The sequence below is a fragment of the Pelmatolapia mariae genome, linkage group LG15 (genome assembly GCF_036321145.2).
Source record: "Pelmatolapia mariae isolate MD_Pm_ZW linkage group LG15, Pm_UMD_F_2, whole genome shotgun sequence".
Taxonomy (NCBI): domain Eukaryota; kingdom Metazoa; phylum Chordata; class Actinopteri; order Cichliformes; family Cichlidae; genus Pelmatolapia; species Pelmatolapia mariae.
The window spans coordinates 19,068,441-19,086,605 of NC_086240.1; the positions used below are offsets into that span (position 1 = coordinate 19,068,441).

General features: G+C 41.7%; 1 protein-coding gene across 2 annotated transcripts in view; it reads left to right on the top strand.

The window, feature by feature from the left end:
- The window catches only part of jag2b (jagged canonical Notch ligand 2b), a 45,449-nt gene extending 30,885 nt beyond the window's left edge, over positions 1–14,564 (top strand). Inside the window, exons 10-25 of one of the 2 annotated variants that reach the window (XM_063495681.1) lie at positions 1,002–1,115; positions 1,480–1,586; positions 6,233–6,395; positions 6,504–6,665; positions 6,796–6,909; positions 7,069–7,182; positions 7,347–7,460; positions 9,036–9,152; positions 9,448–9,475; positions 9,994–10,079; positions 10,960–11,073; positions 11,362–11,477; positions 11,882–12,130; positions 12,225–12,356; positions 12,588–12,738; positions 12,866–14,564. In XM_063495681.1, the coding sequence (XP_063351751.1) occupies positions 1,002–1,115; positions 1,480–1,586; positions 6,233–6,395; positions 6,504–6,665; positions 6,796–6,909; positions 7,069–7,182; positions 7,347–7,460; positions 9,036–9,152; positions 9,448–9,475; positions 9,994–10,079; positions 10,960–11,073; positions 11,362–11,477; positions 11,882–12,130; positions 12,225–12,356; positions 12,588–12,738; positions 12,866–13,386 (2,402 nt within the window). In that variant the 3' untranslated portion in view covers positions 13,387–14,564. The remainder of the gene's footprint in view (positions 1–1,001; positions 1,116–1,479; positions 1,587–6,232; positions 6,396–6,503; positions 6,666–6,795; positions 6,910–7,068; positions 7,183–7,346; positions 7,461–9,035; positions 9,153–9,447; positions 9,476–9,993; positions 10,080–10,959; positions 11,074–11,361; positions 11,478–11,881; positions 12,131–12,224; positions 12,357–12,587; positions 12,739–12,865) is intronic. The other variant, XM_063495682.1, reaches the window with a different exon arrangement.
- Positions 14,565–18,165: the final 3,601 nt, after the last annotated feature.

An 18,165-nucleotide genomic window follows, 5' to 3' on the forward strand; every position in this document is an offset into this window, starting at 1 on the left:
CCCTTTTAATACCTGCAGGTGGTTGATGTTTGTGAGTGAAACTGTTAATCTTTATTGAACAGGTCAAAGTGGTGTATAGAATTACTGTGAGGTTGTCTATATGGCGCACAAAACATATTCTAGAAATATTATGAAGTTCTAAAATAAACTTTACGTAAGACTTAATTGCAGTGCTTTTCTCTCAGTCTGGCTAAAATCTCTTAAGCAGGGAAAAAACACCCTGTGATGCAAATGAGGAATTTCTTGCTAAAATGACATCGACTCAATGCACTACAGGATGACTCGGTGCTAAATATTAAATTCAGGTGAACTTTCACAGAATGAGGACTGCAGATTTTATCACTTACACTGAATTTGAAATTGAGATCCTGAAAGTAGCTCGGCACTTTTACTCTTCAAAGTTTGTTTCCATGTATTGTGGAGTAAAGGCTTGAATAAAGCTTTTTGTGTCGCTTAAAGCTGTGTGAAGTCTGATACAGTGCCTGAGGTGTTGTCGCCTGAGCCTGCGTCATTTTCGGTCTGAAGACTATAGCTTTGAAAGTGGAGAGAACTCTCTGGGTACAGAAGCGAGCTTATGAGACCGCTCCACCTGATCTTAACCAGCAATGTGTTAATTGGTCAAGAAACTGGAAAGAATAAATATATTTATATCAAATTTTGTGCTTTTGAATTCCAATAATGGGCAGGTAATTTTATAGCAGTACTCGGTTGACACCAACTGGACAAAAAACTTAAGAATTAAGGCACTTGAGCCATTAAATATTAGACGTTCACAAAGTTTTGTAACTCAGAAGTTGACCAAAAATCCTCATCATTTAAACTGTTCTTTGATTAACTCTTTACTCCTCGAACTTTACCTCACTCGAACTTCTGAGTGTTCGATTATACAAGAGCGCAGGTGCCAGCAGGCCTTCAAAGCTGGGTTGCTGGTCTCTTTCCTATCTTCTTGTCCCTTCTCTGGTTTCATTCAATTGATGGACTCCTTACTCCTGCCTTCACAGATGCAAATGAGTGTGCAAGACAGCCCTGTGTGAACGCTTACTCTTGCAAAAATTTGATTGGCGGATATCACTGCAGCTGTTTTCGGGGATGGTCCGGACAAAACTGTGACATCAGTCAGTATTTCTCCCTTCAAAGTCACTCCTAAATCGATAACTCTTCTTCTGGCTTCTCTCTGATGCCTCCTCCTCACTTTCTGGATGCACAGCTTAGGTGTACTTTGGCACCGCTTACTTTCCACACGTGTGGCAACGTGTTCCTTTCTCGTCTCGCAAACCGAAACTCCAGCTGTGTTATGCATGCCCAGTTACATAAGAGTCTACCTGGCACCCTTCTCACTTCACTAGTGTTTTTTCTTTTCCAAACTTTTACTTAATCTATGCACAACTGATAGCGCAGCGTTCACTCTTTTAGTGGAGTAGCATTTTTAAAATGTATGTTTTCAGGAAACTTGCTCATTCTTGTTGTCTTTCTCTTCAGATACCAGTGCCTGCCATGGTCAGTGCAAGAATGGAGCAACTTGCCGCGCTGTGTTGGACAGCTTTGTGTGTGAATGCCCACCGGAGTTCACTGGACAGCTGTGTGAGGTGAGTCTCATGTTACCCAGGTTCCACCAGTGAACAACTACTGATGCAAGAGCAATACATAACGTAGCAGTAGGCTTCATTTATTTATTTTTGCTGCGAGATGCTGACTAACCCTTTATTACATCTTGTGGTATAAAATATGAGAGGAAAAACTTGTTTTTGCTGTAATTCCATAAACCAATATCATGCAGGATTTATGGTTTGTGTAAAGTGCTTTACTTTCTTTCACATTTCTGGACTTGTTGGCCTTACCAAGGCACATTTTTGGTTTTCACAATTTCACGTTTTCAAAGTTTGTTTCAACAAACGCTTGTAAATGAGTAACGTTGATTATTTGATTGATCCAAAACCAGAAGTTTCACACACTACCTTATCTTGAGCTCTTTAGTGCTTAGGACAGGGGTGGGGGAATTACCTCCTCAACATGTCCTGAAGTTCTCCAGAGGCCTGGGAATGAACTAATCATTTGATTCAGCTGTGATGACCCAGGGCGATACCTAAAACCTGCAGGACACCGGCCCTTGAGTTCCCCACCCCAGGCTTAGGGGGCCAGGACCTGTGGAGTTTGTATGTTATGTCCACTTAAGTTCAGGGTCTTCTCTTGGAGGTCTAAGGCTACGTTCACACTGCAGGTCTTAATGCTCAATTCCGATTTTTTGATCAAATCCGATTTTTTTTTTTTTTTTTTTTTTTTTTTTTGTCTGGTTGTTCACACTACAAATAAAATGTGACCGCAAACGCGCTCTAGTGTGAACGGTTCACGGCCCTCAAAGCGGCCCGAATGCTCAAAAGAAGACGTCACACACAGCGGGCTCTGTTTACGGAAGTAAAAATGGCAGCTACAGAGATAGGTGTTGTTGCAGCAGTCTATCAATTTCTGCACAGTCGTAACTTGAATAGAATTTTCTCCCCATATGCTAATCAAGTCCAAAACCTCAGTTTCTCTCCATTGACTCGCTCAGTCTCCAGTTTCCGCCGCCATCCTTTCTCGTTTGCCTTCTTCGGCGCTGATAATTGCCGTCTGTCTTGTGTCAGTGACGTAAAAGACGGATTTAATGAGACATGACCATTCAAACAGCAGTCACTTTCTAAAACATCAGATATGTATCGTATTCAGTACCACATACGAAAGTGACCCAGGTCGGATTTGAAAATATCGGATTTGTGCTGTTCAAACCGTCATACCATGATTGGATATGGGTCGCATAGGGTCAAAAAAGTCAGATTTGAACGTAGCCTAAGAGACTGACCTTCAGCTGGAGTTGATCACACATCACACTGTGGCTGCCTGAGGTGCCTAATGCTTTGTGGTTATATGCATGTAAATCAGGAGATGATATCTCTTATTATAACCTGGTATCATGATTGTAAAAGGTGATCTGTTTGTTTCACAGATCTTCTGTAAACGTAGAACATTAACAAAATGCCATCATGGCGACTAATCATGTGCAATTGTACCAGCACTGATGGGGAAATGGTTTCCTGTGAAGTTGGATGATAGAAAACATGTTGTGAAGCAAAGCGGCCCATGAATTAGGATGCAAGTGTCATTAAGATGGACTAGAAACTACAGTATACAAATTGCCCTAAACTATAAAGACAACCAAAAAGCCATAACACAATAGTCATCTGATCCAGCAGATCATTAAACTCCCCTACGTGCCAAATCGCTGCTGTGATCTGCCAAAACGTGCAATGTTGTCAGCCTCCAACCCTGCAAGCCAAGTCCACATCACAGGACAACTTCTCTTAATTCATACTTTTATTTCATAAAGATGCCACATATTGGTGTCCCTGCTGCAGCCCTTCATGTATGAAGCGAGTGTTTGAATGTAGGTTAGCAGTGAGGAAACCGACACTCAGCTGCATCTCTTGGGCCCTGAATGGAGGACATTGCTGGTCAGGAGCCAATCCTGATTTAGCATCTCTACTATAAATATGAGCCTCTCTGAATGAGGGGACCCTGGATTTCTGCCCGCATACTACAGAGCTCTAATGCCTGCTGTTGCAGGGCCGTATATTCCTACCCCGCAGTGCTAAAACTACAATGCCTCCAGCATCGTATTTCTCTGATTAGTATCTCTGATTAATCCAGTAAGCACTTGATTGTGTAATGTCATGTTTGCCACGGTGTTTCATGTCTTCAGAGAAAATGGGTACAGAGAAAAGGCTAAAGGGGATCAATATGATGCATTTACTTTTATGGTCGTAGACATGCTTACATTTGGTGAATTTTGTAAATTTTCTTAAAGGGCCAAGCAAAAAAGAGCTTTATCTTTTTGTATTTAAGACTCTGTGAATGTCACTTTTAGTCGGTCAAGCACTAGGTCCCAGCCTTGTCCCTGCCTTGAAATCCATTCATGGTTCCTAAATATCTTGGTGATCTCATTGGCCAATGCTGCTGCTCTTCTTCTTCTTCTTCTGCTTCTGCTTCTGCTTCTGCTTCTGCTTCTGCTTCTGCTTCTTCTTCTGCTTATTCTTCTGCTTCTTCTTCTGCTTCTTCTTCTGCTTCTTCTTCTGCTTCTGCTGCTTCTTCTGCTTCTTCCGCTTCCCTGAGAGTTAATTGAGATCATCAGGTACCAGCTGCTGAATAATAATAAACGAAAGAAATTCTAATCATTACACGCTGACACCAGCAGGACCCAGGTAGATGCCAAGCTTCCATCTGCACAGTGATACCTCTGGTGGATGTAGTGCAATAGAAAGATAATATCCTACATGAAACTACTCACAACACGGTGAATGCCATCTAGTGAGATTTTATTCACGCGAAAGCAAACCTCTCTAAAGCAAGAGATATCCAAAAATGGGCAACTTGCATCTAAACAATCTTAGAGGTGTGAAGAAAAAAGAGAAAACAACAAAAAAACTTCCAGGAATACCCGATTTAAACTCTGCCAGTTTTCTCTTCAGAGCCAACTTTTCTTGTGTACCAAAGGACTGTTTGTTATGACCACTTGAAATGGTGCATCTTGCAATTTCGCTTAAACTTGCCCGGGCGGTGCTGGTGACGAGAGCCTGTCTCCTGTATAAAACTTGATGACAAGTGTTTTTGGACAACATGGATACGAGTTGAGAATAACAAAGAAAGAGAAGAGGGGGTCAGTAAAATGTGAGTCCTCAGTTGCCGATCTACATTTAATTGGGCCCTTTTTATTCACAGAGGACATGTGGGTGATCTAAGCGATCGCCAAAAAGTCTGGCTAGACGCAACAAAAATAAATTATGCAATGAAACGCACTAAATTCTGGGCTGTCGCCTGCTGCATTAACAATGACTTTTGTGCTCTGGACAGCACAAGCAGTTAACAGTGATGTTCTGCAGATTTATTACCTTCAGACGTGATTCCCTGACCACACACGTGCAAATACTAAAGAAAGAAGTCTGGCCCTGACACTTAAAATAAACGGTGTGTGACCACAAACTTCACCAACCCCGTTGCCCAATTCCATCTCCCTTTTTCAGCACCTTAAATGGCAACGGGTTGCAACCCAGAGTTTATGCACAGTTATGCTCTGTTTATAGGAACTGAAAGATTTTCTGTCCAATCCCAGAAATGCCGTTTGTATAAATGGCTGAAGTTATCACTCTGACCTCTAGGTAGCTTCTCTCTGTGTCAGAGGATTTATATTTATGTGTTCGCTTGTCTCTGCATGATGTGGAACCAGCTTCATAATGGATAGCCGTTCTTTTGCCTGCTCCGTTTCGCATTCTGACTCCTCTCAAAATAATCTTGAATGATAACGCAGGGCAGAGATGTAAAACCGAAAGCATGGATTCTGTTGATGAGCTTAGTGAAAGTTTCTGAGGCTTACATTGCTCGTCCACTTACTCAGTTTGTTCTTAATAGCAGAGGCTTGAGCCAAGCTAAGCTGCTCACCTTCAGACTTTAGCTGTCCTTACTCCAGCTGGCCTGATTGCTTTATTATGATAGCCATTTTAATGTGATGATAATGTTTTCTACCACTTAGAAACTCTTTTGTCCATAAAATGGACTGAATGGACTGATTCTTATATAGCGTGCTTCTACTCTCCCGGAGTACTCAAAGCACTCTATACGACATGCCTCATTCACCCATTCACACCCACTCATACAAGCACTTCCTTCTATACTCAAGTGCAATCTAACCAACATTCATACACATTCACACTCCGATGGGGGCATCGGCGAGCAACTTGGGCTTAGTATCTTACCTAAGGATTTCTATTTGGCATGTAGACTGGGGAAGCCAAAGATCGAACCACCAACCTTCCCGTCAGTAGCTGATTTGCTCTACCACCCCACAATTCGTGAGCACTTGTTGAAGAAAACTTTGCTGAGTGTACTAAGTCACACCAGTTTACTGTATTGTTTGCCGGGGGTTTTGTGTCCAACATCAGGTTGTTAGTTTGAGGAAGCATCCTCAACATTTGTGCTTGCGATGACCTGGTGAATACAAATGGACTGTTTTAACATATAGTGCTTTAGATCATCTTGGTCTCCATCATCACCTGAAGAAGATACCTGGCTGTGTAAAGATGGACTACCAAGTTACTTAGTGATTTTTTTTTTCCATCATTGGTCTTATAATTGCAACAGTCACTCTTTTAATGTGTATATTTTGTTTGTCCTTTTTCCCCTCTCTCTTCTCCTCTTTTTTCCAAAGATCCCAAGCTCGTCATCTTCTGATGCCTGTGATCCAAACCCTTGTGAGAATGAGGCCAAGTGTCATAGCATGGAACAGGACTTCTACTGTGCGTGTCCTGAAGGCTACGAAGGAAAGATGTGTGAAAGGCTCAAAGAGGATTGCCAAACCACTCCATGTCAAGGTGGCTAAAGGAATCTGCAGGGGGAAAAGAGGCTGGAATAGATCGATAATATAAGAAAACACTAAACCTGAAACTTTTTTTTTTTGTTTGTTTGTTTATTTTTGACAGCTATTGACAGCTGCAGCATTGCTGTTGCAACCAATGACTCGGATGGCATACAGAACATACCCTCCAATGTCTGTGGTGCACGAGGACGCTGCATCAGCCAGCCAGCCGGAAACTTCACCTGCGTCTGTGATCCGGGTTTCAGTGGCATCTACTGTCACGAGAGTACGTAGAGACTTGAGCTTTCAGATTCTGGAGGTGCTATGTGGTCTGTAATTAATTTTTGGGGTGTTTTTTTCTTTTAACCCTATCAGTATATCATTATATACTTCATATCATTTTCTTTTTATTTTAGATATTAATGACTGCATAGGCAACCCATGCAGAAATGGGGGAACCTGCGTTGACAGAGTGAACTCATTTCAGTGCGTTTGTCCTGATGGATGGGAGGGCCAACTCTGTGACCACAGTGAGTGATTTCCTGCTAGTGTTTGTGTCCTTCTTAAACACAAAGTCACAGCCGGTTTAAAGAATCTGCCGCCACTGCGTTGCTTTGTACCAAACATGCTACAGTTTATGCAAAAGTGAATGAAACATTTGAATCATAGAAACCTTCCTCCTTCCTCAGATGTCAACGAGTGCAGGCACAATCCTTGTAAGAATGGTGGACAGTGCATCGACCTGGTAAACGACTTCTACTGCAACTGCACCGATAACTGGAAGGGCAAAACCTGCCATTCCCGTGAGTTATCTGCCTATGTGTTAATGGGTGTGTTTATGTTCACAGCTCCCAGTAGTTCCAGCTCCACCTTTTGTGTATTTTTACAGCTGTGAAACTGTAAAATGATGTCTACATTTATATCATTATTGGATGACACAAATGATTAATTAATTTCCTCTTGCCAGGTGAGCGCCAGTGTGATGAAACCACCTGCAGTAATGGAGGAACCTGCAATGACCACGGGGATACCTTCCGCTGTGCATGCCCACCTGGTTGGGGAGGAAAGACGTGCAACACAGGTGAGGCAGAAACGCAATACTTTAAGGTGTAAGGAAGCTAATGGCTTAGTTTTACGGGAGATTTTTGTACAGTTGTCAGAAATCTAAAAACTTTAAAATGTTTACAGAATGCTTTTCGCTCTGCTTTGCCTTCACTAAACAGACGATGCATGGACCAATCATTACGGCTACATTTGGAGTTGCTGGGAGCTCTTCATAACTATGAAATGGGCTTTTTCCGTCACTGGCTTAAATTGTCATTAATGGACACAATGCCAGGCCTAACCTTAACCCTCTGAACAAGCTGAGAAATGTGTGTGGGTGAGGCTAAGCCAGAATAATGCTAATGATGGATTCAAGGATGAAAAAGGTTGGCTGTTAATCAGCCCAGATTTTAAACCAACTGCAGTTCCTTATAGGTAAATAAGTAAATGTCAGACAGTTAATCATGTTAATAAGAAGCTGGCACAAATTGACAGGAAACATCCACTTGTAAGATGTATTCAGAGTTTATCAGAAACTTTTCTGATGCTTTATATTACTGACATTATTGTATTTTAAAACTAAGTGTGGGAGACGGAGCATGATTGTCTTTCACTCATAAACCTTATGGTGGGCAAACTTGGAGTAATAGATGGGATGTCTGTTGACCCTTCCTTAAAGAAATGTCATGCAGTCTTATACCCCTTCACTTCTTAAAAAGAACTGAGAAACAACCAGCTGTGTTAGTCTAGATTGGTTAGATTCAGAGTAAAACAGGCTACAGTGATTCCTGTAAATTTGCAAGACTTGGCATGTCTTTTAATAACCACGTAACTCTTAGAACAGCCACCTCTGATCGGCTTCCATTGTTGGTGACGCATTTTAGCAGTTTAATCCTGTCTGATCGGTGAGACAACTTTAGGTTGACGAGAAAGTTGGCAAATGTTTTAATAGGAAGAGGTTTTGGATTCTGGTGACGGTCCTGCTTTTCTAGGTTACTTTTGAGTTCGTATAGAGACAGTAAACATGACAAACACAATGGCATCAGCAGTTTAGCATTTAAAAAAAAAAAAAAAAAAATTCATAACAAGTGAGCAAAGTACCCATTTTTTTCAGAATAGAGCCCATTATAAATATCTGAATAGCACTCATGAGAGACCAAACAGTTGACCTTACATGATAACCTGAGGGCAGTAGCTACACCGCCATATGGAGTGGGTTATTCAGACAATCCAATATGGTATTAGCCTTCCAAGGAGGACCTCCCTGAGAGCTTACTTACTTTTAGCTAATTTAAAGGCTGGCTGGAATTAGTGGGACAAGCATGTCCCAAATTACCTCGCCTTTCACAAACACTCAGGTAACAAGTAATTATTCAAGCCTGTTGCTAAAAAATATTAAAATGATGGTAAATATAGGCTGGTAGAACATAAAATAACTATCTATAGGGACTGTACAATAAATTTATAATGTGTAGGAAACCTGTAACCTTATTCCCAGTAGTTTAGTATCACCCACTTGCTCCCCTGCTTGGAATCCTATACCTGTGTATGTGTTGCACTTTTGGATTTTGACAGTCTAGGGCACCTCGTGACTCACTCTCTCTTTCCATAGCTAAGAACAGCACATGCGCCTCCAGTCCTTGCTCTAACGGAGGGACTTGTGTGGGAGGAGGCGATACCTTCACCTGCATCTGTAAAGAGGGCTGGGAAGGCCCCACCTGTGGACAAAGTTAGTTTTTCTGTATAACTTTAAATATAACTGACAGTAAAATCACCATAATTGTGTTTAGGGTGTACTGTTTTTGAAGTAAAGGTGAAATCTGTTGCAATGGGACATTTAAGTTTTATTATAAAGTTTGCAAGTAACAAAAGCTTGAAACCCATGATCTTATTAGGCTGGGATTATTGCTGCATTACATGCATATAAATAATAGACTTTGGTCAATTCAGATGTGGGGGGTAGCATGCCACACGTATGCAACAAAGATGATATATTACTTTTTTTTTTTTCTTTTCTTCTACAGATACAAACGACTGCGACCCTCATCCATGGTATGTAACATTTTTCTTTCCTTGCACACCTCCCTGGCTCCCTCATCTCCATGCTTTACTCAGACCTTACAGGCTAGAGGGGTGAAGGGCCACTATAGCAGTGGAAGTTGTCCTTAAACCAAGCCTCAAAGGGGCATCTCGCAGAGGAGGGGGCTCAAATATTGAATAGGACAGTGAGAAGTGGGAGTTTTGTGGGAAGGACAAGAGTCCCACCTACCCTGTGGTGAATGCAGGTGGGGGGTAGAATGGCAGAGGGGGGTGTACGTGTCCATTCTTTCCGTGCGACCTGGGGGGAAGCTTGGCTTTGAGGAGGAATGGAAGAAGGCCTGATGAGAGGAGGGGAGGGGAGGGACTGGACACACCTATTAGCATTTGAAAGGTGGAGGCTTGTATTGATGGGTTGAACTGAGTCTTGTGACACCCCCTACCCCCCCACAAAGGCACACAATCGATGTACTTTGTTGTAGCTGGAAAGGATGTACGGTCTCATCTAACTGTCAGTTTCTTTGCTCCCTCAGTTACAATGGTGGGATCTGCGTGGACGGAGTCAACTGGTTCCGGTGTGAGTGCGCCCCCGGTTTCGCCGGACCTGACTGCAGAATCAGTGAGTGATGACATGAGGTTATGATGAACAGATTTTGGATGTGATTGCTAAAACCAACCGCAATGATATTCCTGATGAGAACATGATTAAGAGGATTGCTACATGGAACAACGGGGGTAAAAAGTATAGGGCGTGGAAAAAGATGGATGTATTGACACCTAAATGTGAGACCGAGACAGACCCCTCTCACTTTCTCTTAGTCCTTTAACGCCTTGGGGGTCAAAGGTCATCCCTCCTCCGTACTCACACAGTCACATATTCACACATTGAAGACAAATAACCCAGTGACCCCGAAATTCTTCTTTTCTGCTCCTTTGTTTTGGCCGGATAGCCTTCACCTTTTTTCTGGGGCTTAAATTTGAAAATTCTCATTCAGACATGTTCATGTGAAATCTGGGTGACAATGGCCTGGAGGTTCCCACTGACACGGGAGGCGAGGCTTTCTGATTTTTATTTTGCACTCTTTGGAATTTTTTAGTTTTGACTGGCTGATTTCGGGTGTGTGTGTGGGGGGGGGGGGCTGTTGTTATTCGGAGGCGGTTTTTGTTTGTTTATGTGTTTTTTCCCTAAAGCATCAAATATGATAGATAGAGAGATAGATATGATTGTGAGCGGGGGAAAATGTGACTGTTATAGTTATTTTCTATGTTTTTGAATTAACTTTGTCTGTAGAACAACATTTATTTAACAATGCACAGCCAATGGTGACTGGTTGCAAAAAAAGGCATAAGAAGGCCAAGTCTTGTTTTAAGATGTCAACTTTTTCCCAGTAGCTCAAAGTACTTAAAACATCAAGTTTCAGGGAGCTTGGAAGACTCGTAGACCTAACTAATGGTTTAACATTTTGTCTTAAATTTTGGTGCTTTTCCTCTTTGTGTAGACATAAACGAGTGCCAGTCTTCACCCTGTGCCTATGGAGCCACCTGTGTGGATGAGATCAATAGTTTCCGATGCATCTGTCCGCGTGGAAGAAGAGGAGCCAGATGCCAAGAGTGTAAGCACGCTCAAATTTAAGTGATTTCAGGATGAAATCACCTCCTTTAGATTTACATTATTGGCTAAAACCATGGAGTATCTTAAAAACAAAAAGTGTTGCATTGAATGAGCTGCAGTGGCACAGTGGTTTAAGCTGAGGGCTTTCACTGTCTGGTTATGACATGCAATTACGAATGTCGTTATCTACTGCAAGGGGCTTAGACCAGAGAGGAGAGCTGCAGGAGGACAGCTGGAGATTTTAAAACTGTTCCATAAGTGCATCATGGTTCTTTCTTCCTATCTTTAGTCATAGGCATTGGGAAAACTTGCCACTATACTGGGCTGCAGTTTCCACATGGCAGCCACTGGGAGGAGGAGTGCAACAGCTGCCATTGCCTCGATGGCAAGGTGGATTGTACAAAGGTAAGAGACTTAATTACCATCAAAACGGCGTTCTGATTAAGAGCTCATCGTGTTTATCTTATTCCTGGACCCTAAAGTTAAATAACCGCCTATGATTAGAGTTTAGCCTTCAAGGTACTCTTCTTTCGCACCTTTGAACAGATTCCAGGACTTGTGCTATTTTTAGATGGCTTGATTGATGTCCTGTTATTAGCTTTTCCATTCTGTGTCTTTGAGTTCACAATGGATATTAAATTCAAGGGTGTCCAGAGTAAGAATATTTCCAGAAGCATGAATGAGAATGCTTTCATATGAAGTCACACTCCCACATGACATTTTAACATAGTGACAAGTGACGCAAGAAAGAAATGGCAATGCGACTGTTGTCTTACATCTAAGTGAATATTTTGACCTTGTAACACCAGGTGCTGTGTGGTCGCCGTCCGTGCCGGCTCGAGTCATCGGGCCGTGACCAGTCCTGTCCAGCTGGACAAGAATGTCTGGAGCATAGCTACTTCACCTGCTTCTCCCCCCCTTGTCATCAGTGGGGGGTTTGTTCAATGGTTGGACCTCCACCTCCACAAGTAACCACCAAGTGCCAGCCAAACAGCGGCCATTTGGACAACAGCTGCGGCCGCATAACACTCGTTTTCAACAGAGACAAAGTACCGCCGGTGAGTAATCAGCCACATATCGTTTTGAACCATTTAAACTACTTTTTGTGTTGCTTCTGATTGATGCGTTTTGGGTTTTTGTGCATATCTACAGGGAACAACAGTGGAGAATATCTGTTTTGAGCTGAGGTATCTTCCTGATACTAGACACTTGGCAAGAGATCACGCTCTTCTCCTTCTCTGTGATCTCTCTCATTCAAATCAGGATGCTGTAGAGGTGGCTATAGTAAGTAAATTGAATTAGAGTGGTGATTATTCCATTGCCTTCTAAAACAACCTTATTCTAGCTCATGTTGGAGATTTTACCAAGCTGGATTGACACAGATTTATGGGTGGGGGCATAAAATACACAAACAGCCAGTGCCTACCATACAGCCCAAGTGGCACACTCAATAAGATGTTTGGTTGGGACTTCATGGTGTCTTATCTCTTCCTTTCTTTTTGATTTGGTTCTCAGTCTTTCCATCCAGAGGATTTACCTGACCACAGTCTGATCCAGGAGACAGCCAGTGCCATTGTGGGCACCTTGTCCAAGCGGCACAATAGCACCATAATGCTGGCAGTCATTGAGGTCAAAGTGGAAACCCAGGTCATGCGTCCATCAGTGGGTAAGGAATGATTAACGCAAATGTTACACAATGGTTTCATAGGGCCAGCTATTTTTAGTTATTGCTGACGTCGCACTCCTACTGACTTTACTTTTTCTACAATTTCCTTCCATGTTGATGTCAACAGATTACCTGGTGCCTCTACTATGTGTCGCCTTTTGTTTGCTCTGCCTTTTCTGCATCATTGTATGCGTTTGGTGGACACGCAAACGGAGAAAAGAGCGTGAGAGGACCTCCCGATCAGCTGCTGACGACAGCGTCAACAACCAGTGGGAGCCACTGCGGATCGTTGTGCGACGTCAGCAGGAGCAGCAGCAGCTGAAAGAAAGCAACAGGGAGGCTGAGCAGGAGCGCAAAAAGCTCATGGGCCCCTCCTGTCGGACGTATGATGAGGAGGAGGAGGAGACGGAAGGCGAGCTTGAGCTCGAGGAGGAGTGCGGTGGAGCAGAGGCGGGAAAGCAGCTAGTTTATAAGTACTCTAAGACTGCAGTGCGGCCCAGTGGAGGAGTGATCTGCACCATGCACAGCTCCAGTTCACCCCTCAAAGCCCCCCACCGGACCCCAGGCTACAGTCCCAAAGACAACCGCTGGAAAAATGTCAGTGCGGTCCTGACTGGTCAGAAAGACCTCAGAGACTATTGTGTATGAGATATATATAAACAAATGAGTTGGAGTGTGGAAGCAAGAGAAGCTGCAAGGCAGTGACTATTTTTAGTTTGGACTATTTTTGGAAAGAAAGGAAAAAAGGCTTTTTGTTTATATAAGCCATTGTTTGCTTCATTTTCATGTTTTCGTCACTGTCACCTGAAGTGATTTTTGATTCAGGAGGGCTAGAGCACAGTGAACATCCTTTTTTGATTCTGTTACCTTATTTTCCTTTACATGTACACAGAAGGAGCTAAGATGTAATGATATTTCAGGAGGCAAAAGAAGCTCCTTGCAATTTATGTTTATGGAGTTGTTGGTAAATGGTGAGTCACTGATATGGATTGAGGAAAAAAAACAGGCTGTATAATGATTTTATTTTTGTTTGTTTTGTTTACAGATGATTATGATTTTGTTAAACTATCAGTGGGTTCCTGTTCAGTGTCTGTTGGGGCAGATACACGTTAAAGGGAGAGAAAGGGAAGGGTTTTATAGAGACATGGACTGTTGCATTCACAGTAACAGGGGAAACCCTCCCTTTGCTCTAGTTTCCTTCCAGCTTTGCCCACCTGTGGCCGTCACACGCCAGCCTTACCAAAAACACTTGGCCTGGAGGGGAAGAGGGGGCAGAAACCCCAGTGCCTACTATGTGGCCTTCCTTGTTTTTGTTTGTTTTTTTTCCTTTTCTCCTGTCTCGTTTTCTTGGCTGAAAGCTCTGTTTGACGATTTTTTGCAGTATTTGAGTTGGTAGCAAGTGCCTTTCTAAGAGCTGCGTTCAGGCTCCAAGTTGCGCTGCCCAGTTTGACCTCCTTGTTCTCAAATCTCAAAGGGATATGTGTACATTTAGACTTCAATTTCACAGCAACGCCATTCAAGGTATTTGATCAAAGCAGAAATGAATACTCTGTACATACATGTAAATACTAAAGGAGTCGCTGTGTATATTTGAAATAAGTAACTTAAAAGACAAGTCACACATTTTTATTATTATTATTATTATGATTAATATTATTTTTATTTTTTTTACAACGCCATTCCTTTTATTTAATGCCAGTCCAAATAGGCAGGTTTTATAACACTTAATACTCAGAGTCCCGCAGTTAAGAGTTAGGAACATTTACAATGAGGTACCACCTATGAAGGAATTTATGAATGGTTTATAAATGGTTTGTCTTTTTTTGGGGGGGGGGAGGGAGGGAGGAGTAATAATATGTGTTTTGAAATATTAAAGAAAAAGTGATGTTTTTTGTTTTTCACCATTACATTATGTGATAGAATAACTTTCACAGGGCCAAGGCATCACTAGGCATCCTGTTCTTGTCATTGATGTTATTTTGGCTTTTTTTCGGTCTAGCGTGCAGTTTCAATATTAGCTTCCCTTAGTGTTTTGTTTTGTTTGTTTTTTGTTTGTTTTTTTAGGGGGGGGGGGGGGTGTATACACAATTGGCAAAGTTAGAAGTAGGAAGCATAACCTGGATGTTTTATTTTGTAGGAAAATGTACTATTATAAATGCTTTAATTTTGCTCTTAACTGTTGTTAGCCCTAAGATTTACTTGCTATTTATTTGTAAGTGGTGTAGAGAAAATCATATTGCTATTATGGTCAAACCACTCTTTTGCTTCCTTTTTCATTGTCTTTCTTTTCTTTCTTTCTTTCTTTTTTTTTTTTTTTTTTTTTTAAGCTGCCAATACTATAGCCTTAACAAGTTTCCAAACCATTTATAAACCCATCACAAACCCTTTTATTTCAGGTGCCTTAATGTAACAATGCATTGTTTGTGTTATCAGTGGTCGCGTTATCTTGTTGGGGTTTTTTTTTTTCCCTTTTTTGTCGTTGTTGTTCCACTATTAAGGCAGGTAAGACATCTTGCGGTGTACTGTGGCGTGCTTTATTCGCTTGAGTAAAGTGCACTGCTGTCACTTTACTGTCATGGAGATTTCTAAAATAAAACACAAATGGATGGTTTAAAAACAAAAACAAAAGAAAAACCAGTCCACTCTTGGCAGTTTAGAGTGTTCTGAATGTGGATGTTAGGTCAAATGTGGACATCCTGCATTAGCATTAGCTTGGTTTAAAGGCTTTAATGAAGGGAACAATGTTTGCAGATGCAGATTTTTCTTGCCATCATGCAAATGTTTTAAGTTACCAACTCAGTTTAAACAGTTTTACCCCTTTTCATATCATGTCATTGTCTCAAAACGCCATTGTATTTCTGTAAATGGGACACAGCAAAATAAAGAATTAAAGATGCATCACTGCTGGTGTTAAAAGCTGAATATGCATATTGTATACATCTTATTGTACAAGGGACATGCGTTAATTTTGTACAAAGCAAAAAGGGTGTTTCATTGTTTTAAATAATCATCCTACCTATTTATTAAAGCAGTTTTGACACACCATGATCACGCTTGTAATATTTGGTTTACAGTGCAAAAATCACCCCAAAATATTCACATCCAGTGAAAATTGAGCAGCAACATTTAATGATTGCACACGTTCTGATTTGTCAATGTACTTTTTTTTTTTTTTTTTTTAAATTAAATCTTGCCTTATACTACAGCAGTCTAGAGAAAATGCCGATTGGAGATAGTGGGACACCCAAAATGTATGTCATTCTACAATGAACCTCTGAAATCATTGCCCTTGAAATTGTTGTTTCAAAGACGGGGACCAGATAAGCAAGCACTTGCAATCAATGGCTGTCCTCAAAACAAAAGGTCAGTTAAGGTGGCAATAACATGGGAATATGATGGAGTCATCGGTATACACAGAAATTCACACTAACTAGTTCCATCCAGATAGAATGTCAGATTTAAAATAGAAACTTAAAAGTGGGAATACAAACCAATTTAGCCTTGTGATTGAAAGTGGTTGTCCAGAGGCCAATTATTGAATAGTTATTCTTTTGGGAGCAGTTCACCCTGTGATTTTACAATATTTGTCCACTAGGATAAAGACGAGGCACAAAGTGGGCAAAATAAGCTGCTCACTAAGTTTACTCAATAATTGTACATGTATTTGTAATGACACAATGCAACCTGTAACGGCTAGTATTTACCCCAGAACTGCCATCTTCTGATTTTCTGCAGCACTTGCCCTTGCCCTCATCTGTGTGGTCTGCGAAGGACCTGGATCGATTGATCCAATAACCTCGCCAGCCTCCCCGCCGTCCTGTCATCACTCATGCTCGCACCACACCAATAGAATCTTGTCTCCTGCTCTGGGCCGATCTCTTCTCTGCCAATGGGAGACTGGCGTGATCGTCCAGGCCACATAAGGATGTGAATGTTTCATGAGTAATGTTATGGTGTGTGGTGTGGGTGGGACAACTTTTTTTCCTCCTCATTCCCATGGGTAGCCCCAGCTGGTGCTAATGGGACCTTCCTTTGTCGGAAAAGCCAGATCAGCTTACAGTTTCGTAGGAGTGATGGTGTTATAGTGGGAGAAGGGAAGTCAGCTGATTATGTTTACGGATATATTAATATATAGATGACTGTATCATTTTAGGAAGGGTTTGGCTGGTCTTAGGATAATTACATCCTGTAAAAGAGATCTGGTGGACATGAGTAACTGATATCAGAACATGGTGTTTAATTTCTGCAGAAATACTGTCTGCAGTTCTTGCTGCTTTTAGTAATGTGACTCAGCATTTATTGCTTTGTGCTCTAAACAAACAATTTGTTTGAGCATGGCCATGCTCCTCCTGCTCAGTATGAGGTCCTTTAAGGGGGGCTATCATGCTTTCCATCTCCATATTTTTATCCTTGGACTCTAGTGGAGTATCTCTGGATAATTCACAGTTCAAAATAATCCATATTTAATTTATACAGTGTAACATATGATGCACCATCAAGCTAGATCACACTTTATTAAGTACACCTTGCTAATCTAGGCTTGGACCACAGTATGGTTTGAGCAATGTCTTTATACGTGATGGCATGAAGGTGCTGAAAACATTCCTTAGGGATTTTGGCTCATATTAACATGATAGCATCACACAGTTTCTGCGTATTTGTCAGCTGCACATTCATGATGTGAATCTCTCGTTCCACTACACCCCAAAGATGCTCTATTAGATTGAGATCTGGTGGCTGTGGAAGCCTTCACCAATCTGAAAGTGACTGCATTTCAAGTACAATGAACCTAAACTGGTTCAAGAAACCAGTTTGAGACGATTTTAACTTTGTGACCTTATCCTGATGGAAGGAGCCATCAGAAGATGGGTAGACTGTGATCCCAAAGGAAAGGACGTGGTCAGCAACATTACCAAGATAGGCTGTAACATTAAATAATGCTCAATATCCTCCAGTCCATTAAACCACCTCCACAACCAAGCTGAACTGTTGATAGAAAGCAGGATAGATCCATGCTTACATGCTATTTATGCCAACTTCTGACCCTACCATCCGAATGTCACTGTCAATGTCATTATGGTGAGCCCATGTGAATTTTGGCCTTAGTTTCCTATTCTTAGCTGATATGAGTGACAACTAGTGTGGTTCTTTGCTGCTGTAGCCAGTCTGCTTCAAGGTTGGCTGTGTTGTGCTTTTCTGCACGTGTATGTATGTATGTATCAACAAGGCATTTTCTCCCAGAGAACTGTCTCTCACTGGATATGTTCTCTTTTTGGAACAAACTAGAGATGGTTTTGTGGGAAAATCTTTGCAGTTTTTGAAATACTCAGATCAGCCCTTCTGGTGAAAACAGCTACGCCATGTTCAAAGTCATCTTTCTTCTCCATTCTGCCCAGTGTATATATGACAGAAAATACAATTTGGTTT